Raw genomic sequence first — 25,437 nt, 5'->3', positions numbered from 1 at the left:
TCTCTGTGTGTCTGTCTTTGATCAAATTAAAATAAATAAATGAATAAATGAAATTAAATAAATAATTCTTTTTAAAATATTAATAACAATAAATAAAATCAAGTAATACTCTAAAAAAAAAAAAAAAAAGCAGTTAAGAGGTTAAATAGGTGGCATCGTGCTTAAGGCACTAGATTCCCACATGGCCGATCACAGTCTGAGTCCCAGACCTGATGACCTGGAAAAGAAAAATCACACCAGGCACATGTATGTGTGTATCCAAAATCCCAGAAGGGTGGAGAAGGGACTGCAGTGTGGCCATCCTCCCAGCGGGTGATTTCTCACGTTCCCTCTCTCTGGGGAGCAAACACACCCTATGGAAACAAACAAAACAAGCCCAAAAAATGGCATTTGTTACACCTTGCCTACCAAATACCACAACTTAGCCTCATCTACATTAAGTGTGCTCAGAACATACATTAGCCTATAGCTGGGCAAAATCATCTAAAACAAAGCCTATTTTATAATAAAGTGCTGAATAGCTTGTGTAACTTACTGAATATTGTACTGAAAGTGAAAAACAGAATGGTCATATGAGTACTTAAAGTGTGGCTTCTACTGAATGTACATTGTGGTTTTTTTGCACCATCATAAAGTAAAAAAAAAATCCTAAGTCCAATCATCAAGTTAGGGACCATATGTATTTTGTTCACATCTCTTTACCAGCACCTTTATGACACATACTGGATGTGCCAGTTCAATTCTTGCTGAATGGATGGACTACCCACACCTCCATTAATCATGCCAGTTCAGTTATTTAAAAATAGAAAGAGCAGGGCCATGTAGGTGGTACTAGTGTAAAGACATATGGCCAATTCAATCAGTGGTTCAAGTCCCAGACCTGGCAGCTTGAAAAATATCCCAGGCACGTGTGCGTGTGTGCCCAAAATCCTGAGAAGAGAATGGAGAAGAGATTGTGTGACCTCCCTTCTGGAGGGTGATCTCTTACTTTCCTTCCCTCTCTATCTTTCTCTCTGGCTGGAAAGCTCATGTGCCCTATGGCAAAAACAAAAACAAAAACACAACCACACCACCTAAAAATTAAATAAATAAAAATTTAAAAATAGTGAGAGGGCTTCTCCTTTTATCAGTCTGTTGTTCTACATCTCCCTTCCCCTCTAAATTCATTTCCTTCCTTTCTCCATTTGTTCTGTATCCAACAAATAGGACACTGATCCAAAAACAGAACCTTGTGTAACAAACACTGCTATGTGGCCCTTACGCCTGACAGCACAGCCTACCGCAAGAACTGTCACCTAATGTACCTTGGGTTGCATAGTCTTGGAGATCTAGAAACTTTCTCACTCTAATCACTATGGCATAGCAGAGTAACAAGACAGGCCAGTGGGATGAAGAAGTCTCCTCTGCCCAGCTATTTTCTGGGTGGAAAGCCCTTTCCCTTGTAGAGAGTTTTCATCCTTAGAGAGGCAGCAAGCAATGCAAAGCATTACAACCATTTTTCCTCTAGCTATTTCTAGGCACACAAATAACATCTAAGGACTCAAGGCCAGCTTGAGAAAACAATCGAGCCAGGAAATACTCAAACCAGTGCAGAGGCAACAAAGCCCAAAAAAAGTTAAAAGTTGAGGGTGCTGCCTTTATAGTTTCCTAGCTTTTCCCAGACAGACAGCTCCAAATGCAAAGTTTGCTAAGGACCTTGGGGGCTATTAATCCCATCGATTATTGCTTAGAAAAACACTGCATAAACTTCTCAGAGATAAGTGTCAATTTGTTTTTCAAGAGTCAACAAATTTATTGCACACTTACTATATCCCATTGAAATCCATCAACTCTCTCATTAGCCAAGTGCTGTGCTTGGGCTTTTTTGTCTATGCAGATCTTAGATCTGATCTCTTTCAGGACCAGTAGATGGTATAATGGTTACGTCCCTAGACTCCCACGTAGTCCACTGCGATTCGAATCCCAGACCTGGTGGCTTAAAACTCAACAGGCATGTGTGCGTGCATGCCCAAGATCCCAAGAGGAAAATGGAGGAAAAGGGATGTGGCATGGCCCTCCCCTGGAGGGGAGGGGATGATTTCTCACTTTCTGTCTCTGTCTCTCCAAGGAGTGCACGTGCCCCATAGCAAAAATCTCTCTTTAAAAAAATAAAAGAACTGATCTCTTTCACATAATCTGGATTGTCAATGTTATACAGAAGTCAAATTTAAGTTTTCAACCCTAAAGAAGTAATTGTATACATCTGCCACCTGGGTACAAATTCTGACCAGACGGTTCATTTTGAAGGCTGGCACTGTCCACCAGGTTGTGTGTGAATAGCTGTCTCTGCCTGAAACTGTTGCTTTTGATCTCCTAAAATAAACAAACAAAAAAAAATCCTACTATTTTTGTTCACAGGAATATGGAGCCAGATCCCAAAAATACATATACGGTGAGAGGAGTTCTGAGGAACCAACTCTCAATTATCTACAGTAATGACAAAAAAAGCAAAGAGTCTGGAGGATGGAAAACCACAGATAAGGCTAACCCTTTTACTACCATTCATTTCAACCACCTTTCATCAGAGCTGTCACTCAGGGGCAAAAGAAGATAGATTTCCTCTCTCCCAGGAAGAGGATTAAGCAGCTGTGATTTAGTCAAGAGGAAAGAAGAAACTAAAGGAGAGGCAGAGACAGGATGAAGACCATGCAAAGTCAGAGGTCACAAATGGGTAGCTCTTGGTGCCAAACAGGCCCCATTTTGTATGGGTTGCATTTTTTTGTTCTTTTGTTGTTGTTGTTGTTTTGGTTTGGTTTTTGTTTTTTTAGTTGCATGAATTGCCTCATAAAACTCTGGGTTCCCAGTGTCATAGTAAGTGAAGTCTCAGACCCCTATCCCCACCTGGCCACAATCAGTGGGAGGTGAGCAGTGGTTGCTCCAGTTCCCACCCAGATTTCTTCACTTGTTTTTGTCACCTGCCCTATGACAATCCAGGACAACAATCCCTTAGTCCCAAGTGAAGAGAGCCAAGAACACTCACATCCATTCCTCTCATAAGTACAAGACACATGCCAGGATGAAGCCACTCTGTCCTCCTGGTTCCTGAGAGGGGCCTGAGGGTGGAGTCTCCCCAGCTTAACTTTCAGCCTTTCTGACCCCAATCCCACCATTCTCTGGCGCTCCCATGGATGTTCTGAAATCACAGGTGGGAGTGGAGGGTGCTGAATAATCCCCAACTCCGATAAGTGGAAACATCAAATTTCCTAGAGAGCCTGGGAGACAGTCTTTCCAGGTATAGTATCCAAAAGTGTCCGCTGGGAGGCTGGGATGGGGCAAATGAAAGAGCCTGGATAGGAAAATGTTAGAAACACCAGATAAAGTGGGCTCTGTGAGGCCCAAGAAATGAAACTCTTCAGCTGCCGACACTTTCTGATTGGCGCTAAAACAGCTATTTCCACTCAAGATCAAGAAAGCACTAGTTTCCATACATTGAGGACTGAGCCTTATGATTCTTGGCTGGCTGTACTTGCCTCCTTCCCCCAACTCTGGCTCAAGCTACTCCATGAGTCTTTCACCTGTGGAGCTGGTGTACCAGCACTCCAAGAGATGGTTTCCAAAGCAGCTCCGAAGAGCAAAATCCCAGGCATGCGACTGTAAGGGTGCCAGTCTGGTACTATTACTAGCCTGTCCAACAGTGGTGCTAACTTCACCAACTTCCGGAGATCACGCCAGGCTCAGCCTCCTGGCAGTTATGACAAAAGTGTGGCTCCAGCTACACCAAGGAAGTTCCTGAAACAAGCAGCAGCTTGAGCAATCCAAGAGCAACCATCTTCTCAGGCAATGGCTGTGGCTTGTGCCACCCATACCACCGCGACCTCTACTGGCTCCTTCCCAGCTATTTCACATGCATGCAACCCAAGTAAAACAGCCTGCCTGCAGCATCAAGACCAGGCTCTACCTGGACCATCCATTCCAAGACAGACTAGGCCACCTCAGCTGTTCCTGTGTAGAAATTCTAGAGATGTCATTGATCGGGGACACCTGCACCTGGTTTCCTTGGCCAAGAGACGCATCCTTCTTGCCCAATCTGCAAAAACATTCCTTTCCAACAACACGTCCCAAGCCAGGAACTAAGAAAACGTTAGATCCTAAAGGATCCTCAGTCCTGGTGAAGATGAAACCATATACCAAGAACCAAACACCCAAGATTCACCTTGAGGTCAATGTATAAGGGAGGTAGCCCTGACATCCCAGTTCCCAGACACATAAAGTTGGGAAGATCTTTTCTGGACCAAGCAGATGGTACAGAGGTTAGGGCAGCTGGATTCCACATATCCCACAGCACAGTTCGAGTCCTAGACCTGGAAAAAAACATGCTGGACATGTGTGTAGGTGTGCCCAAAACCCCAAGAAGAGAACGGAGTAGAAGGGACTGTGGTGTGGCCACCCCCCCTTGGGGGGAGGATGATTTCTCAATTTCCCTCTCTCTGTCTCTCTCTAGCAATACACCCTATAGCAAACTAAAAGATCCTTTCTGAACCCAGAAAGGCTATGCTGATGGGCTAGGAAATCAAAGTCCACGTTTGCATCTATGTGTAACCCCAACACCCAGTTCACTTCCATCACTTAATTCACTGTCATTCTTCCAGAACATAACGGCTATGAGGGCAGAGGCTGGGCTGGTTTTCTTGCTATTTCGCCAGTCTATCACGGTGTTTGAGTAAATGTCAGTTGAGGGGGGTGGTGGGATATTAACAGACCACAGGATGTGTACCACAGGAAACGTACATGGTTCCCCTGTTTAATCCTTAAACTTCCTTCAAAAGCTTTTAGGATGTTAGGAGGGGTGCAGGAAGGGGAGTACTCTTGTACTCTGATCTTGCATTAGCATTTCAGAGGCCACGGGTCTCATCAAGAAACTGGACTATACAAACCATGAAACGAGACACTGCATTACAATCTCATCGGAGTAGTCACCCAAGGTTTATTTGAAATGCTAAGGAACAGGCACCTCAAAAGACATAACTCCTTAACCAGGCCTGGATCTTCTTATGACTGCCTTCTGCCATATAAATAGTAAGCCAGCTTGCATATTTTGCATTAATGTCTTCACGCAGGGCTGCTTTGAGTTTATTTTTGTTGCTTTCATTTTAAGACTGTGTTTATGCCTGTTAGACTTCCAGCCAGAGGAAAAATGGCAAGATAGAAAGCTTGTCCTTTTTTTTCAGAGACACTCCAGACGGTTCCTGGAGGCAATTGGGAAAATTAACTACTTAAGAGATGCCAACTCACTGGCATTGGGGAGTTTTCCAAAAGGTTTTTTTCTGTAGAAGAGATACATCAAACTAGTCCTGTGTCTGTTTCCACACTTCATGACGACGAAGATGCATTTGCTGAGTGCCTAAACTTACAATGCTACCTCGTGGACCACAGATTCCACCCTGCAACAGTCAGTTACCCAAAGCCCTAAATGGGGAATGGCTCAGAAAAGGCTGTCTGAAAAAGCAGCAGCATTTTGAGGAGCAAAAATAGTAAGAGAGAATTTTTTTTTAAGCTTAGAAAAACAAGGAAAGTTGAACCCGGCAGAGTAGAATTCCAAGACTCCCCCTTGTGATTTCTCTCCTGCTTGGTTTTTTACTTGACTTCCCTCTTCAAGAGACAGCTAAACACACATGCACATTCACAAAGTCATTTTTAATCTCACCAACCCTCTCCAACAGGGCCAGAGGCTTGGTGGTGACAGCTTCGAACAATGACATCACCCCAGGTTTGCCTCCTTGGCAGGGTCACCAATATTGTTTGCAGTGAATTTCCTGTAAAGGCTCTTAAGACAGGAAACTAGTCCTGTGCCTGAGTCCTCCGCCTGTTCTGAGCCATCCTGTCAGGTCGAAACAAAGGCTTTTTGTGTTTTTTCCTTTAAAGAAAAAAAAAAAAAATCCCTGCACTTTTAATGAGCACTTTAATTACAAGCTAAAGAATTAGATATATTTACGGATGACCTCATGCTTGCTGATAATTAGCAATTTGAAAGCCCTGGCACATCCTTAGGCCTGGTTCCTTCTCCTTCAGCCCCTCCCTCAAGCAGTCAGGTTAATTACTAAGCTTGACCTTTCCAAACAAAGTGGGCTGGGCCCCCCTCCCCAGGCTTGCAGATGGAGGGGCTTGTTCCCTTTCCTCCGGTAGAGAATGGAAACCAGAGAATGGAAACCGCTTCAAAGAGGGTTGATTTGCCTGGGATAATGGTGTAGGAGGGGTGACAGGTTTCTGGGAGGGGGCCCCACTCTAAGTGTTGACAAGTTTTAATTAACGCCCAGGCTAATTTAACCCTGGCACAGTCGAGGGAAAGAAAACTGCTCATCTCAGAGGCGAAGTGTTTGGATTTGCACAGTCCCAGCCGTGACCGAGGGGCGATCTCCAGTGAGCGACCTCCCTGTGTGGAAGTTCCATGTTTGTACTCTGTGTTCTCCTGGCATGCAAATCCCACAACTGGAGGTGCGGCTGACTCAGGCTGTTACTTTCCATACCCTTTTTTGTGCTAGAGAGGTGTCAACAGCCTGATTTGGAAAGTGCAAACCGGGTGGCCTTCCCTTAGGTTCCTACCCCACTGCCAACAATAGGCAGCTCCTGAAAAATGGCTGCAGGGCCCCCCTCCCCACAAACCCCCCTCCTAGTTGTCACTCCTATGTAACATTTTCCAAATTTGCTGCCGGCCTGCGCGCCCAGTTAGGGGAGAGGCTGGGAGGCGGACATCCTCCTCATTCTTTTGCCTTATTAGGTTGTGGATTTGATTGCTTTTGGGGGGGATAGGGGCTAAGTTGAGGAATGGCATCAGGAAGTGACCCCAGGAAGGGGGGTGGCCTGAGAGGAAGGAGGAAAAGAGGATGGAGAAGGAGGCGGCGTGAGAGTGAGAAGCGTGAGGAAGGAGGCCTGGAAGGAGTATGGCTCCTTGAAGCCCTCTAGAAAGTTCCACATCTAGGTGAGCAGCTGGGTACAGGCTCCGCTTACCTCTGACATCATTCTGGGCAGTTATTTTGGGGGTTATCAGTGGGAAGCCCTTCCTGTTTCTACATCACTTACCAGCTGAAGAGAAGGCGGCCTGAGTACAGGGTGTAGGTTGTTTCTAACTTAGGTTGATAGGATTTTTTTTTTTTTGCTTTGGGGGAAGGGAGCAAGAAAAGAGCCCCTCAGCAGACAGGACGCTCCATACCAAGGTGATGATTCTGAAAGAGCCTTTCTGGCACTGCCTGGGGCTCTCGTCCAGACACAAAACTATTTAGGATGCACAATTCTGAAATGAAGAAAGAAGCCACCTCTCAGATGATGAGGCCCAAATGGACACAGGCTGGGGAGAAGGCTGCAAAGTCACCTGCAGCTCAAGTGCATGTTGCCACTTGATGGAGGGTGCTTCTTTGAAGCTGCTGGCTGGGTTTAGGATTCTGAGCTCCCCGGGGGAGAACGTAAGAAACAGGGGTATATGTTTTGGTATTCCACCGAGCTGCACATTTCAGCAGGCCCTTTCAGCCCTCTGAAGAAAAAGCTTAAGGAGCAGATCCCCACCAGGAGAAAGTATGGTGAGCCGTTTGGCATAACTTTGAGAAGCTACGCTTACTGAGCATTTACAACGTGTGACGCACTGTGCCCAGTGCTTCCTATCCTCACTTAACCCGCAAAATCATCCTCAGCCCCTTGTCAAAGGAAGACAATGAGGCCTAAGCCCTGTCACTCACCCAGGATCATGCAGCCAGCAGGTGGCGAGCCACCCGTGGAGCCAGGCCTGTCACTCTCCCAAGGCTGTGCTCTGCCCCCATCCCATCCCATCCCATCCCATCCCCATCCCGCGGATTCCACTCCCTCCCTGGTCCTGCCACTAGAACCAAGCCATGGGTATGAGGGTGCCAGCATGCCCTCCTACAAGTGCTTCAGAGCTCAACGCCTCTGGGGCGCAGCTACTTGGGCCAGAAGACAGTCTGAATCCCAGTGACACCTGAGCCACCTCCTATCGTCTGGTGGTAGGCTGGGTGCTGTCACCTAACCCAGTGGCTGAGCAGGCATCTCTGCCCAGCACCTGGGTTCAGACGAGAAACTCTGACCTTCCAGTTTCTGTAATTTCTCCCCCTGAAACTTCTCCTAAAATGGGGGTGACACAGACTCTCAACTATGAGTCCCAGGTTCCCGTCTCAAACAATAATCTTGTCCCTAACATCTCTGCCTTTTAGAAAGGGGAAAAGAGGCACCTGTAAGCTGTCAGGCCGGTCCTGCCTGGAAGCCTTAACAAGATGGAGGGGAAACAAGCTGGCTCCGCTAGTATCACACAGGCTTCATGACCTAACAGCACCATGATGCTCTGGTGCTCAAGTGACAGAGACGAGGCGAATCCAGCTGACGTTTGTCGCCCTCACTGTCCCCACCAGATCCTTCTACAACAAACCCACAGATCCCAGGCCACCTATAGGGTGGAGGCCAAGTTCACTGAGTGATTTCAGCCATCACTTTCCTCGGATACCCTGCATATAAAAGAGCTCTTAAGCATCATCTGCAGGGGTAAGACCCACCTGAAACCACAAGGAGGAGACAGCTACTCCACCTTATCTCACAGTGGGACCAGGAGGCAACTGGAGTGTGTCGATTTCAGGAAAGCACTGCCATATTAAGGGCACTGCAGTATTTGAGTCACACATTTGGCCATGAGCAACTGAGATTTTTTTTCTTTTAACTGGAATACTTTTGAAGACTGGAAGTACTGGAGTATTTCCTGGGATAGGAGTACTTCGTTTCCACAAGCCAGCTCTAAGATACTTATTTAAAGAAAAGAATAGCACCTGGAAGCTTAGCGTGGCAGGCAAAAATAAACTCTTAAGGCAGAACACTTCTGGGCTCCGCTCCCTGTGGGGACAGCGTATTAATCATGGCACACCAAACCAGCCAGACTGTCAGAATCCGACCCCATTCATTTCTGTGATCCTAATACAGAACAGCCCCTCCCAGCTGTGGGTGGTCATTTGAGTAAGGAGGAACGTGCAGAACTACACTCTGAGGTGCTGGTAAAGCACGAGGCTCAGAAAGAACCTCGGTCGTACTGAGTCTCTCTCTGCTCCTCTCTGAAACCAGCACTGGTTCTGAAGAGCTCAGGAGCAAGGTGAAAGCACATGCCTCAAAAGGCACCTGGGGAGAGGAGTCCAGCACACCTGCTGTATCTGCGAAAGTGACAGGACTGGTGAGTGGATAGGGATCCCTTGCTCTTCAGAGGCTCCAAGACATGGTTAAGATATGCTAAACATGATGCTTCACCCCTCAAACACGAAACTCCCCAAAAAGGTGCTTAGGGGAAAGGAACAGGTAGGATGCCCCAAAGGAGACAGCTAAAGAACACTGCTCAACTGTCCTCTAATACTTGCCCCCCAGAAACCTGCCCACAGCTGGGGCAAAGGCCCGCCCACCTGCACACTCACCTCCTTTATGAAAGTTTCCATGACTGACCCCACCTGCCCTTATTCAACCCTCTCCTCTCCCAGGACACGGCTAGAGAGCTGTGGGCTTGCCGGTGTGCCGCTTAGTGTCCTTTTGAGGGCTCATGTGGCTTTGCTCTCTCCCCAACTACACTGTGAGTTCCTTGGGCGCATGGGCCGGGTCTCCGGTTTCTCATAGCCTCAAAAGCTCAGCAAGGAGCTCCGCTCTGCAGAGGGGCCAGGTGAGGGCTGTTGTCTGGGCCTGGCGGTCATGTTTCCACCTGAGTGCTGGACTCCAGGGCCTGCGAAGCTCCAACTCGTGTTACACAAGGAGCTGGCTGGCCATAAAATGCGTACCTACTTCAGTCAGTGGCCCCTAATTTTGCTACTCAAGAGGCAACTGCTAAAGTCTTTCAAAGGACCTTCCAAGTATTCACCATGTGATAGAAAAGAGACAACCTCTCCCCAGGACAACCTTTTCTATCTGAAGCAATAACTTGGAGCAGGTTCAGCTCAGCATACATGCATAATAAGCCACCCACCATGGAAACTTACAGCTGTATCCCAAATGCAGGGTAAGACTCAATACAAGCTGACACATTTTCCATATACTTTCTTTCCACCCTGAATCAAAATTATAAAGGAGACGTTTTATTATGTATTTAAGGGGATAAGGATAAACACACATCTCCGCTCCTAAACAGCTGCTTAAAAGATGTGGCGAGTTCATGGAGCTGGCAGGTGGCATGGTGGTTTCTCACTTTCTCTCTCTCTCTCTTCCCTTCTCTGGTCAAATTAAAAAAAATAAATAAATAAATGTTAAATAAAATAATTCTTGAAATGTAGCACGTTCCTATGAGTATGCTGCCAGAAAGGAAACCTTGCCATGGTCTTTCCAGTGAAGCAGGGAGGCTGGTTGTGCCACCAGAGCACCTTCAGACTCATTCACTCCCTCACATGCTGTCGACAGGGCCGATTTTTGCTGCTGAATCTCATCGCGGGCAGGATAGAGAGAATCCCAGCCCATGTTCACAATGGACGCTGTTTGGTTAGTGAACTTAACTTCTTGCTGGGTGCTGTGTGTACAAAGACAGGAGTGTCTATTGATAGCCCCAAGCTCTCTGTGGCCGATCCTCCCTGCAGAGTAAAAGCCACATAACTAGTTTGACAAGCTGTTCCTTCACATGGGCAACCATGAGCCCTAGGAAATCCACCCTGGGTCGGCTTCCAGTGGGGTACAGAAAACTGAATGCCTCAGAATGAATCAGCCTGCACTTCTCTCTTTCTCAGAACTAGAACCACCCTAGCTCCACCTGACCAAAGGAAACAGGGAGGAAATACTGAGTAAAGAGAAGAAAGATTTAGAGGTAGAGCGAGCCTACAAGAACCAGTTTAAAAATCAGGCTTGGGGGACCAGCGGTTGGTGTAATGGTTATATGTCATTGGACTCCCATGTAGTCGGTTGCAGTTCAAGTCCTGGACCTGGTCAGTTAAACTCACGCCAGGTGTGTGTGCATGCATGCCCAAGATCCTGAGAGGAGAATGGAGGAGAAGGGATTGCATCGTGGCCATCCCCCCAGGAGGTGGTTTCTTGCTTTCTGTCTCTCTGGTGAGCACATGTGACCTTTTAGCAAAAACCTCCCCCCACCACAAAAAAAAAATAATAATAATCAGGCTTGGGCCGGCAGGTGGCATGGTGGTTAAGGGTGCTGGACTCCCAAATGGCTGACCGCAATTCAAGTCCCAGACCTGGTGGCTTGCTTTCTCACTTTCCTTCTCTCTCGCTCGGTCCCTCTCTGGTCAAGTTAAAATAAAGTTAAATAATTATTTTTTAAAAATAAAAATAAAAATCAGGCTTCCCAGGGGCCAGCAGGTGATGTAGTGGTTAAGGGAACTAGACTCCCACATGACTGATTGTGGTTCGAGTCCTGGACCTGGCTTTCTTCCTCTCTCCCCCCATCCCTTTCTGATTAAATTTTAAAAAAGAAAAAAAAAAAAAGAAATCAGTCTTCCTGCCTCTCAAACTTCAAAGAGGGAGACTCAATGTCCTACAAAACAGATTTGGTAGGCCAGCCTGTGGCATAGTGCTTGAGTGGTTGGATCCCACAAAACTCACTGAACAGTTTGAATCCTAGACCTGAAGTCTTAAAAAACACACCAGGAACTGTACATGAGTACTCCAAATCCTGAATTGAGGGAGAGATGGGGTAAAAGAGATTGCAGTGTGACTATTCTCCACAGGGAGTGAATTTTCACTTCCCTCACTCCTGTGAGGGCAAGTACCCTCTGGCAAATTTAAAAAAAAAAAAAAAAAAAAAGCAAGAGGCATTCCAGGACCAGCAGATGGCGTAGTGGTTACATTGTTGGATTCCCACATAGTCAACTGTAGTTCGAGTCCTGGACCTGGTGACTTAAAATTCATGCTGGGCACATGCATGTGTGTGGCCAAGATCCTGAGAGGAGAATGGGGAAGGGACTGTAGCATGGTGATTTCTCACTTTTTGTCTCTGTCCCTTCGAGGAGCACATGCGCCCTAAAGCAAAAATCTTTCTCTAAAAAAAAAAAAAAAAGAGGCACCTCACCAAGTAAATAAACTACTGATGGGACAGAAGGAGGATGGGGATGGAACTTGTTCATAGGTAAAATTTAAGCATTCTGGAGCCAGCAGGTAGCATGGTAGTTAAAATGCTGGACTCCCACACGGCCAAAAACAGTTTGAGTCCCAGATCTGGCATCTTGCTTTCTCATTTCCTCACTCTCTCTGTCTCTCTGGGGAGAGTATGTGCTCTGTAGCAAGTTTAAATAAAATATTAATAATAAATAAAACTAAACAATTATTCTTTAAAAAAAAAAAAAAAACCTTAAGGATTCTGAGATAGCCACACTACAAAGCCATTATGAATACAAAGTGCCATAAAACTCCAGATTCGAAGGTTACCAACGCTTTAATCAAATACAGGTGGCTCCTGCAGCCATGATCACAGAGATAATTGAAGCTTTTGTTTGGTACACTGTCCTGCAGTCCTGGAGCTCCCACTTTAGAAGTCAGTTCTGGTTTGGTCTGTCCAGTGGGTCTGGAGGGAAGGGCTACAGCACTAGAGTTCTGGAAGCATATGGTGCCTGGTCTGCAGGAGCCTCAGAGGGACTGAGTGTGCAAACACAACACTTCTGACAACAGAGCTCCCAGAGATCTGACCGTGCCCTTTCTTCCACATGTCCTGCTCTTACCACTTCGGCCTTCTTCCTGTCCCTCAGGCCTCCACACGTAGGCTCCACCTGCTTGGAACAGCATCCCCTTAGCACTCTCCCAGCTCCCTCTTTCTTCCTCCAAAAACCTTTAAGTTCTTCAGAGACACTCCTACCACTATCTCCCACTGGACTACAGCACAGAGTAGGATGAAGAGCATTAACTTGAAAGCCAGGCCTTCTAGGTTCAAATCCTGCCACTGTCACCTGGACGAGTGGCTTAGACATCCATGGGTCTATTTCTGCATGTGCCCTAAAAAGGTCAGGACATCCACCTCACAGGATTACGTGAGTCAGTTCATACAAAGCACTGCCCGGCACAGAGTAAAATGCTGGCTATTGTCATCATTTAACGCATAGCGCATAATGCTATCTGAAGTTAACTTGTTTATTATTCAGGAACTTGCGGTCCACCTCCCCCATTGCCCGTTAGGATGTGAGTAGATCAAGAATATATAGGAATGAGATATGGTTTGCATTTGGTCATCTGACTTCTTTGGTGGCCAATGGCCAATCCCAAAACAGGGAGCACGCTCCCCAAAGACCCTCACTGCCCACATTCTGCCATAATTGAACCCACAGAGCTTGAACTGTTACTCAGAACACTCATGTTTAAACTATGCATGGAATGTTTGATAGGAACATGTATTTATTTTTAGGCAAGAAAATTGTCTCCTAAGCTAACCCCATGGCCCTAGAGCAGGCCATATTTGGCAAGGACCGCTTTGTACTTGTTTATTAAAGAGGCCCAGAACATTCTCAAGTCTAAGGTAGCTGCTAAGAAAACTCAACGTTCTGTAAGTCTTCCACTTTTATAGTCAAAGCTAGTTTCCCGTGAATCTCTGGGGCATTTCTGTGGGTTGAGTGGGTGCTGAATGTCACTGCCTCACCTTCAGGGGCTTTGGGTCATGATACATTAATCAGCCATCCCTAAACTGGTTCGCAGCTCTCAATGCATTGAATTCTCTTCCATAGGTTGTCCCTCATCCATGGGTTAATAAAAGCTACCAGCAGATGTTATTAATGGTTACATTGCTGAACTGAACTCCCACATAGCTGACCGCAGTTCAAGCTCTTGACCCCAGTGCCTTAAAACTCATGCCAGGCACGTGTGCGTGTGTGCCCAAAATCTCAAAAGGAGAACGGAGGAGAAGGGACTGCAGTGTGGGCATCCCCCTGGGCGGTGATTTCTCACTTTCTGTCTCTCTTCTCTTGTCTCTCTCTCTGTTTCTCTGGTAAGTGCACATGCCCTATAGCAAAAATCTCTCCTTAAAAAAAAAAAAAAAAAGTTACAAAGGGAAAGGAAAAACGAGTTTTGAAAAATGGCAAAAAGGCCCTGCCCTCGCTGGTTGAGGCTATTTCCTCTCACCCCACTGGTGTATACAGGCGACGTCCCTGAATAAGATACCCTGAAACAGGCCTTTCTGTTGAACAGAAAGTCAAATCCTGCCACAGTCTTGGTTTAAATGATCAAAAAAAAAAAAAAAAGCAACTGCCTCACAATCCTTGTGATGTTTACCGCCTGGACACCTTCCAGGACTTGAAAATCTGAATCAGGACTGGTTAGCAGACAGCCTGTGAGAAGGGTCGATTCATCAGACTGCCCTTGAACCAGCCTGGCAAGTTGGCTGCCTCCAGACATTTTGAATTTTCAAACTGAGTTTGTTTCATAAACTCACAGGCCAGAACTGGAAGATCATAAAAGTCTTCAATTATAAAAACAAAACAAAACAATCTGCCCCTTCTAGATGCAAGCCATGCCAGTAATAGCCAAAAGAACACTTTATGAGAGAATTTAGTATTTCCATCAGAGGTATAGCTTAATGCGAAAGTACTCTTTTTTATTTTTGAGAGGGGTTTTTTTTTTTTTTAAGAGGTTTTTGCTATAGGGCGCGTGTGCTCGCCAGAAAGATAAGAGACAAAGACAGAGAGACAGAAAGAGAGAAATCACCCCCCCCAGGGGGGATGGCCACGCCGCAAACCCTTCTCCTCCATTCTCCTCTTGGGATCTCGGGCATACACACACACATGCCCTGTGTGAGTTTAAGCCACCAGGCCCGGGACTTGAACCGCAGTTGACTACATGAGAGTCCAGAGATATAGCCATTATGCTAACTGCTGGCCCCAGTACTCATTTTTAAAAAGAATCACTTACTTAATATTTATTTATTTGACAAGAGAGAGAGAGGGCGGGAGGGAGGAAGAAAGTCAGCTGCCCCACTCAAGATCCAAATCACGGTTGGCCATGTGGGAGTCTAGCACCTTAACCACGCCACCTGCAGGCTCTCATTTTTTTTCTTTTAAGAAAAGACAGGGGGCCAGCAGGTGGCTTGGTGGTTAAGGGTGGGTGTTGGACTCCCATATGATGGCTGACTGTGGTTTGAGTCCTGGACCTGGGGGCTCTCTCTCTCTCTCTCTATCCCTCTTTGGTCAAAATGAAATAAATAAATGAATAAAGTTAAATAAAATAATTTTTAAAAAATAAAGAAAAGACGGGTGTGGGAGCAGGTGGCATGGAGGTTAAGGGCGCTGGACTCTCACATGGATGACCGCAGTTTGAGTTCTGGACCTGGCGGCTTCCTTTCTCACTTTCTCTCTCTCACTCACTCTGTCCCTCTCTGGTCAAATTAAAATAATAAATAAATAAAATAATTATTAAAAAAAAAAAAAAAAGAAAGAAAGAAAAGGGAGGAGGACCAACAGATGACATAATGATTAGGTCGCTAGATTCCCACGCAGTCGACCGTGGTTCGAGTACCGAACCCAGCTTAAAACTCACTCCAAGTGTATGTACATGTATGTTCAAGATACCGAGAGGAGAATGGAAGAGAAGGGATTGCAGCATGAACATCCTCCCTGGGAGAGTGATTTCTTGCTTTCTGTCTCTCTTTCTCTGTCTCTCCAGCAAAAAGCTCTCTTAGGGAAAAAAAAGGCAAGAAAAGAAGGGGGAAGTGATAGGGAGCAAAAGGTTTATTTACTGTCAGAGTTGCAATAGGAAGGATGTGGATTTTTTTTTTTTAAATATTAGTTGAGCTCAGGATTTGCTATAAACTTTTAAAGTTCTTTTTAATTTGTCAGTGTGAAAGTAAGCAAAAGATACAGGAATTTTTTGCCCTGCTATTAAGAAGTCACATAGCTGAGATTCCAATTCTAATGCCTAGAGAAAAAAAGCACAGTCCCTGCCACAAAGCCAACAGTGGCTTTCCTGGTGTGTAATCCTCCTCCCTCTCTCTCATGCAAAGCCACACCCCTCATCAATGAAACAGACTAGACCAATTCCAACAATCCGGATTCCCCCTACCCAGCAGCGCCACTGATGCCTGGGGCTGTCTTCCTATGAAACCAACATGCAGTGTGGGTTGCGTCTTTTATCTGCCCAGGAGCCCACCGTCAGCAGTGACTGGTATGGTGGCACTCCCTGCCACAGAAAGTAAGCAACTCAGTTTCCATAGTAATATCAACTAAACACCTTTTACTCACACCAGACGGGCTGGACAGGGAGAAGGGATGTGTCACCCATTACGCATACATATACTGAGGCTCCAGTGACACTGACTGAAGTCAGCTTCCAGCACCGTCCTCAGCTCTTGGTAAAGGAAGGCCTGTCACTTCTGTAAGCAAGCTGCAGACCCTCAGGTTCTCTTATTGTGACACTGCCTCAAGCAACCTCCCAGCATGGCTGATGCTGAATCATTTGCAAGCTTCCTTCCATATTGTTTCTAACCAACCTCAAATTGGCCTTCTCAGCATCAACACGAAGTGTGTATTAAAAGAGAGAGAAAGGAGAAAGAGAGAGCAATAAAGGGAGAGAGAAATATATCTAGTTCACTTCCTGCTGTTCTTCCACTCTGAAAGGCTGCTAAGACATTCTTAGAACTGGAGTCAGACATTACTACTCAGGAGGTAAGATATGAAAGTTCTTTATCGGGGGCCAGCAGTCAGCATGGTGGTTAAGGTGCTGGATTCCCACATGGGCAACCGTAGTTCAAGTCCTGGACTTGGCATGCTTTCTCATTTTTCCCTCTCTCTGGTCAAATTAAAAAAACAAAAATAATAAATAAAATGAAATAAATAATTCTTTTCTTAAAAAAAGGAAAGAAAAGCAAGTTCTTTATCTTGGGCTTTGGGGAGATTATAAAACCAGATGTGTTCCCTCAGACAAGGAGCACAAGGAGTAGGGCATGCTGCTTGCCTCTGCAGTGCCTCCGCTCTACCTAGACTGTGACTTCCGCCCACTCTCAAAAGCCTTCAGGGAGGGGAAAAGATGAAGAGAAAAACCCACTAGAAAGCCAGCGACAGACATCACTCAGCCCCACACCTTAGGAGGGGGAACTTTAAAAAGCATAAAACAAACCACAATGTCTTCTTTATTCCTGTCAAAACCAAAGACACAAATGTTATTGTACGGCTGGTGTCCTAGCATCCCATTCAGTCATTGCAACACCCTCAACGCCATTTCCCAAGATGACTTCACTGTGTTCTGGGGACTAGTAACTGCCCCATCCAGCTACTTCTGCCCTGTGTCCATAGTTCCACTGGGGATAAAGAATCTGTTCTGCTCTGATATTTGGGGGCGGGCATTTAAATAAGCCTTATTTCTTTTCCTAGAGATTTTTGCTATAGGGCACATGCACTTGCCAGAGAGACAGAAAGTGAGAAATCACTCCCAAGGGATGGCCACACCACAATCCCTTCTCTATTCGCCTCTTGGGATTTTGGGCACACATGCCTGACATGAGTTTTAAGCCACCAGGTCTGGGACTCGAACTGCAGTTAACTACGTGGAAGTACAGCAATATAACCGCTACTCTATCTGTCAGTCCCAAGTAAGCCTTTCTTAACTTGGCAGGAGGGTACTAAGTTCCTTTTAGAATGCAGGGGCTGGCAGGTGGCGTGATGGTTAAGGGCACTGGACTCCCACATGGCCAACTGTGGCTTGAGTCCCAGACCCAGCGGCCTCCTTTCTCACTTCTCTCTCTCACTCTCTCTCTCTCTCACTCTGTACCTCTCTGGTCAAATTAAAATAAATCAAGAAAGAAAATTAAATAAAATAATTCTAACCAAAAAAAAAAAGCAGGGTTCAAATAACCAATACCCAGCTGGGGTAGCAGTATGATTTACTCATGAAAAGAGCCAAACTAAGAAGACTAGGGCCTTGAAGGGTTGTGTTAGAAACAAGCGATAAACCCACACTTCTCATATTTACAACATGGCCCAGTTTCCGAAGAGCCCCACCATTTGAAAGCAAAGACGCACCGATCCAATCATGAGTAACACATTCTGGTCCCGTACGGTGGGATGATGCAAAACAAGACACGCTGTGTGTTCCCGGGTCTGTCAGTACCCTGCCTACTGCATGGACTGTTTCCAGAGCCAAATGAGATGAAGTATTTCTCTAAGTGTGGCATGCACACAGGGGAGATTTTAAAGATTATCCACGTACCCTACGTTAAACCTTGAATCACACTGACAAGAGTTAGTCCCTTCAATTCTATCGTAAACTTGGTGACTTCAGAGACAAAGTCTGAGTGGTGCTGGTGACTTTTTAACACCTCACCAACACTTGCCTATCTCCCCTTTCAACAAGAACAGGCAAAAGGCCCAGGGCCAGCTTTTTAGCTAGAACCTAGAGACCCTGCTTAGCTTTCAAACATATTCTTTTATGCAATTTCCTTCTATAGATGGCCAGGAAAGCTGGGTTTTTCATTTACTATACTCACAACAATTCTTCTCCTTTTTAAAAAAAGAATTATTTTATTTAACTTTATTTATATATTTATTTGACCAAAAAGGGACAGAGTGAGAGAGAACGCAAGAGGGAAAGTGAGAAAGCAAGCCACTAGTCTGGGAATCAAAGCATGGTCAGCCACAGGGGAGTACAGTGTACTTAACCAGCACGCCACTTGCCGGTCCCTCAAGTCTCCTTTTAAAACAGAAGTTTAAGGGGTCAGTGGGCAGTGTGGTAGTTAAGGCACAGGATTCCCACATGGTCAACCATGATTCGAGTCCCAGGCCTGGCAGCTTGAAAAATCACACCAGGCACATGTGCAGGCATGCACGAAATCCCAGGTTAGACTAGAGCAGAAGGGACTGTGACATGGCCACCCCTTCAGAGGGTGATTTCTCACTTTCCCTCTCTCTTTCTCTCTCTGGCTAACGCATGTGCCTGATGGCAACCTCCCCACAAAAACATAAAAAATAGAAACTTAAGGGACCAGCAGATGGCATGGTGGTTAAGGCACTGGGCATTCCCACATGGCTGACTACGGTTCAAGTCCCGGACCTGGTGGCTTGCTTTCTCACTTCCCCTCTTTCTGTATCTCTGTCAAATTAAAAATAAATGAATGAATAAATAAAATTTAAAAAAAATAAAGAAACAAACAAGAAGAAACAACATTTTAAAAAATAGAAACTTAATTTTAAAAATACAAACTGACTTTAAGTTGAACATAAAAAGTAAAAGTGGGTATGGAAAAATCGCAAATGAGTGTCGGAGAGCAGAGATAGTACAGGAAGGTTGCTCTGCCTGGGAACCACTGTCCCTCACCTTTGGGGAAAGCAAGGGTGGGGGGTGGAGGGCTCATCCCAGGAAGGCAGGAGCCAGCACAGCAACTAGCAAATCTCAGGTAAATTCAATCCACTCACTTTCAGATAACACTTCAATAAATCACATTTTAGAAAAAGGCCACTGGCCTCTTCCAGAGTAATGGCTGCTCAGACTAATGGAAAGGCAACCAAGTTATAACCACCAGCTTTCAAAGGCTTTCTGTGGACATTCCAAGTTCATGCCTCTGTTGTTTATGAGAAAGAGGGGAGGTGGGAGGATGTGAAAGAACACAACCAAAAAAGGCACAACACCAAGACAAATGTCTCAGAGATTTTAATAATCCCATGGAGACCGCTACTCGGATAAAACTTCCCAAGCACTGATGTAAGGGCCAGTAAAGAGATGTAAAGATTTCACTTTTTGGAGAAGCCAGGATCATTCCCCTCCCAGTCAGTCCATTGATCCCCCTTACCCCTCCATAAAATCACTCTTTAAACCAGAGGCTGGAATTTAAAATGATTTGTGTTTCTCTTTCACTCACCAAACCTTACCTCCTGGATACCTGAGACACTAACTAAAATGTAACTCATAAACCTTCCTGAAGAAAAGTAAGGGATCCTTGCTTTCAGACACTTTATAACAAACCACTTTCAGACATTTTATAACAAATTCTGGCTACACTGCCAACACTGTAAAACTAAATTTCCTTATAACTCCGCTTTTGATGTTTCAAAGTCTAAACTCATCCTAAAGTAGACTAATCAACACCCAAACGACCTGTGTTATAAAGATTTCTTTCAAGTCTCCATGGATGCCAGTTTTTGGATCTGCTCAAGTAGAAACTTCTGACTCTCCTTTACTAGGTCAGTGTTTCGGTTACCATGGCCATTGAATTGCCATCTTGCTATCACTTGTCCCTTATTTCCATGAAAAAAAGAAGAGAAAACTTAAATCAGGTAACATGAGTGTTTTTTTCCAGCCTGTAAATTAAATACATAAATAAAAGTGACGGAAGGAAACTGAGGAAAGGGAACTGAATGTGACTGATGAGAATACAGACGTCACTAAGAGAATAGAGTACGGATAAAGCTAAGGCAAACACTGATCTAATACATACTGAATGCCAGGGAAGAAATAAACATGTTGATAGTTTAGCTATTCTGAAAACTTGAATGAGCAAGTGATACTAGAGCAAACAGCTGTTCACTATTTTTTGCCCTTCACTTCTCCCCTTCAAAAAATAAAAGCAGCAGCAAGAGGATCATTTTTTAAACAGCCCTAAGATCTGGTCAAAGGCCTATACAATTCCCAGCACACTATAAATCATTATAGCAAAAGCCCAAAGTGTTCATCTCAACAGTCTCAAATTCCTTGGGCCTTCCCAAATCAATTCTTTTTTGGCTCCATTCTCTTTGCTGTCATCTTCTAGAGAGCATTACCAGATAACTTGTACTACACACTCAGTTCATGCTGAAAAGGCTGATGATGGAGTCAAAGCTGCCTTGACCAGAGTGTAGGTTGGAATGGCAGAAGTCCCCACCGCAGAGCTTAGATGGAAATCCAGACTTGTCCCTGCTCCCGCGCCCTCTGATTTAGAGGACATCTTGAGGATGCACGCTTCCATTTGAACTGCCCTCCCTGACTGCATTCCCGTGGATATAAGACATCACGCTCATTTCCTGGGTTGTCTTCCCCTGACACTTTCTCCAAACTTTCCCCACATGGCAGTCCACTTGAGGCCAAGCAATTGGCTGCCATTAAATGAAAGCTTTTAGCACCAGTTCCAACTAGAGGGTGAGTCAGCTCTCTGCTGCCAAAGTGGCCTCCCTGTAGGTCTCAGAAGCCGGAACCAGAGAGGGTGTTTCAAAAGGCAGAGGTCAATCCCAGGCCTACGCCCTGGATTGTTTAGGATTAGGTAAAGTGACAGGCACCACCACTCCACAGCACTAACAGGATCTCAGCCCTCAGCCAGGTGAGAGTGGTCCCGTGCTCCCAGGCTATCCTCCCACATCACAACTCTTCCTTAAGAATTTGTACTTAATTGTATTTATTATTATTATTATTATTAAATTTGCTACAGGGCACATGCACTTTGAGAGCGATAGAAAGTTAAAAAGTAGACCACCAGGTCTGGGACCAGCCATGTGGGAGTCCAGCACCTTAACCACCACATCACCTGCTGGTCCACACCTCTTTTTTGGTCATTAGAAAAGTCACGTACTGGGGCCAGCAGATGTGTAGTGGTTATGCCACTGAACTCTCACATGGCCGAATGGATGGCCAACCCAGTGGCTTAAAACTCACTCCCAGCACATGTGCGTGCCTGCCCATGATCGGGAGTAGGAGAATGGAGAAGGCACTGAGGCATGGTCATCTCCCCCATCTATGAGCACACATGCCCTATAGCAAAAACCTCTCTTAAAAAATAATAAAAATTTTTTAAATAACTCATAAAAAAAGGAAAGAAGAAAAGTCACATACTAAAACACAGTTTTGGGGGGAAGAGGGAAGGGAACAGGCAGTCTACAACCACTGCTCAAGAGGCAAACAGAGAATACTTGCTCCCCTTAACTATTTAGTCTTATTTTTATATTACAATTGAGTCTGATCACTTTCAAAAAAAAATTACAAATACAATATTCAACTCTGAAAACTGCTAAGGACCTAATAGTCTTAGTCAGATCCTAAGAGGCAAGCAGAGTAATGGAACACGATAATAGATGGTATTTTGGGGCCTCCATCATCAGCCAAAAAAGAAATGGAAAAAGAGACCTAGTTGGGAAGGGGAAAAAAAAAAACAGAACTTTCAAAAATAATTAACTCACACTTAATACAGCATGAACCAAAGGTCAGGGTCTAAGCACTGAGGCCCTGCAGAGGGTGATGTTTCAATGAGCCTGCAAGTCTACCACATGAGGCACTTCCCTGTGCTGCCATGAGAACTTCAGCAGTAAACTGGTGAGGTCTCACTCTCCGAGACAACAGAGGGTAGACCTGGAGAGAGAGAATGGTGGCCCAGAACTGTAACTGCTCAACAATTTGCAAAGACTAGACTAGGCCTTGTCCATCCACTCTAAAACACTTAAGGCCTTCCCATGTAAGAACTATTCCATAACCTGTATTTATTAGATAATGCCTTGGTTGTACAGGACACCCTAGAACTCAAAGGGCTTTCAGATAAAAGTGGAACACACCCGCACCTCCTCCTGACTTGGGCCAACCTTGCTTAATTCCTAGAATAATCCAACCTACACACTCTAAGGGCTGTCGTAGCTGTCTTGGACACGGGTTTTCAGAGTATGTGAGTTTGTACGTACAGGACACTAACAGGATTGTCAGTCTCCCTGTGCCCAACAGCTTGGCCTCAGAGAGGCAAGAAGGGCAATCTGTCAGTCCTGTCAGACTTAGGAGGCAGTGCAGGGGTTCTCTTAGAAGGAGGGGAGAGAACGGCACAAAGTGGTGTATTCTTTCCCATTAGAATACATTTCTAATGAGTTTAGAAATGTAAACTTGCCCCATTTCATAAAGGATCCCTACTCCGTAACAGTAAAGGGCACGGAGGTGAAGCAATACTTTTCCCCCACGGAACAGCTAAGTGTAAATATTTGCTGGAGTAGGTATAGAGCAGGGCGTACTAGAATCTGGCTCTTACGAAGAATCTAAAGCTGCAGGTTTTAGAGGAAGTTCGCTGTGAACCATGCTTTCTTTTGACCTTGTCTGGCGCTGGGAAGAAGGGAGCTGGGAGGCAGGATGGAGAATGACAGGAAGCGGCCAGGCCTTAGGATGCCCACCACTTCACCCTGTGGGCAACGGAGACTATCACCACCACCAAGCACACACCCTAACTCCCAGAGGGAGTGCAACTGAGCTGGCTAAAGGAGTCACTTGGGGAGTGGTAGAAAACAGGAAGGGAGGGAAAGGGAAGGGCCCCCACTCCCATCACCTAAGTTAAGGGTCAGGGGCTCATTGTCCCAAGAACTCAGAGCTGGAGAAAGAGAACTTAGTTGTTCTCAAAAATGATGTTGTGGCCCCCTATCCCCTTCCCAACTTTCCAAGTCTCTTGGCAACTCTTAATCTTTTCTAAACTGGCACTGCCTCGGGTAAGAAATGATTGTTGAGACCCTAGAACTCCCCTTCCCCTCCGAAGAAGGCAGCTAACCCAACATGCCCCACCTCCAGCAAGCCTCCCCCACCCCCTGTCCCAGTTACTACAGGTGAGGAAATCCAAGCAGGCTTTGGTAATTTACCCAAGCCCCATCTCAGCCTGCCTTAGAGCAGCTGCCCCTTCCACCCTTTCCCCTCTTAGAGGAGGCCCCGAGCTGGGGTTCACACCCTTGAAAGGCTTCAGTCACACACTCCATTCTTTCCCCGGCTTACAGATCAAACCCCTTGAGTCTGCCCCCGTGGTCCTGAAAAATCTCCACCAAACACACTTTCCCAAGTTCTCAGAGCACTCTGCCAAGTCCCAACGCCGTCCACATCCATCTTCCTAAGATCACCGAGGGAAGGGGCCCCTTCCCCCTCCTCCTTTACAGCGGGCAGAAGGGCACTGAGAGTAAGGGTCTTCCAGGGGGGCAGAGTTGAAGAGTAAGGAACCTGGGCAGAAGACCCGGAACTCGCTCAATGCCTCTCATTTCAAATACCTCCTACCTCTCCACCCGGAACTTCTGGAGAGCCCCCTCTTCTCACACACCCCCTGAGCACACTCTCTTCTTTAGCTCCTGCTGCACGAACTCGAACCCCTACCAACTCAGAACTGCCCCCTCAACCACGCTGGCTAATCCCCCTTACACACCCTGACACTTTCCCTGAGCCTCCCACTCTACCCCACCTCCCTTTCACTACTGCGGGGTTGTGGGTTCCCCCTGAATTGCTTCTGCACCCCAAAATGCCCCGTGAAGACAGGCTCTGCTTTAGGATCCCTTCATCTGCCCCAGTCCAGGAAAGACACCATTCTTCTTGGACACTCATCGTCTCCTCCCCAAACTCCTGGTTCTTCCTTCATGACACATGCACGCTCTCCAGGCCGGGGCATGCAGCTCCAGAAGCCCCCCACCCACCCCAAATTTCGTTCTCAGTCCACCCATCACGCCTTCCCTTTCGAAGGAGACTTTCCTTTTGCTAAACTAACCTGGCTCCCATTATCGGCCATCCCAGCTCACATTCCCTCCCACCCTTCTCACCTTTTCCACGCTGCATTTTCCTCAGGCCCCTCCGAGCCTTGGCTGAGATTTTCAGCCACCCCTCAGTTCTTCAGAAACCACTCCCCCAAAGCAGCCCAAATCCTGGCCAGAGCCCCTCTGGCTTCCCCATCCCTCAATCCCTCTTATTCATATCTCTCAATCTTCTCTTCCCTTTCCAACAGGGCACCCCCAACTCCATCTCACCGTCTTCAAAAACATCTATTTGTAAGCCCCTAAGGTCTCCCATCAGCACCCCGCCTCCTTCAGACTTCACCCCTCCTGTCCTCATACCCTAAGCCCCCAGCCTTTTTATAATCAGTTCTTCCCTTAGTCCTCTACTCCTTGCATCTTTCTAGCCTAGTCCTCCCACCTCTTCAGGCTCCACAATCCTTTCCTTGGTATCCCCGCTCTATTTTCAGAATTCCCAATTCTTTATCCGCTTTAGAACTCCCCCAGCTGAAGGTTCCCCCAATTCTAATCTTTTTTCAGACCTTCCTGCACTCCAAGTGACCCTCCCTACACTCAAGCTCGTTTTCGGATTTCCTAGACCTCTAATTCGACCCTGGCCCACAAATTCCCCGGTTGGCCCCCTCGGAACTCCAGGCCCATCCTCTGACCCTTCAATCCCGCCTCTGAGCCCAAATCCATTTTAGCCTCCCCAAACACCTCCCGTTTCCCCCCAATATCCCACCCTGAGCCTCCGAGTCCTTGCCTTTTGCAGACTCCCACATTCCCTACTCGGCCGCCAATTATCCTCGCAGATTCCTAATTCCTTCCTCGAGCTCAGCGATCCCTTTTCAGGACTCTAAATCCCTCTCCAGACCCGCCAGTTCTTTCTTAGAACCCCCAATTCCCATCACGGACTTTGCAATTCACTCGCAGGATCTCCAAGCCCCGCTCCAGGCCCCTCGAGCCCTCCTCGGAAGACCCCCTCCAGCCCGTCCGGCCCGCGGGCCGCGCACCTTGCGCTGCTGCTTCTCCCAGGCCGGGTCCAACAGCAGGTCCCGGTCCCAGTCGTCCTCCTGGGCCATGTAGT

At 46.4% G+C, this 25,437-nt stretch overlaps 1 protein-coding gene across 5 annotated transcripts in view; it reads right to left on the bottom strand.

The window, feature by feature from the left end:
* ACTN4 (actinin alpha 4) overlaps positions 1–25,437 on the bottom strand; it is a gene marked incomplete at its 5' end in the record, with an annotated part of 89,151 nt that extends 63,714 nt beyond the window's left edge. For all 5 annotated transcript variants that reach the window (XM_014592940.1, XM_006161727.2, XM_014592937.1 and 2 more), the window contains 1 exon segment: positions 25,364–25,437. In XM_014592940.1, coding sequence (XP_014448426.1) covers positions 25,364–25,437 — 74 coding nt within the window.

This window comes from Tupaia chinensis, unplaced genomic scaffold (assembly GCF_000334495.1).
Source record: "Tupaia chinensis unplaced genomic scaffold, TupChi_1.0 Scaffold138910_1, whole genome shotgun sequence".
Taxonomy (NCBI): domain Eukaryota; kingdom Metazoa; phylum Chordata; class Mammalia; order Scandentia; family Tupaiidae; genus Tupaia; species Tupaia belangeri.
The sequence above is the reverse complement of the archived record's forward strand: the minus strand, read 5'-3'. Positions and strand labels throughout refer to the sequence as shown.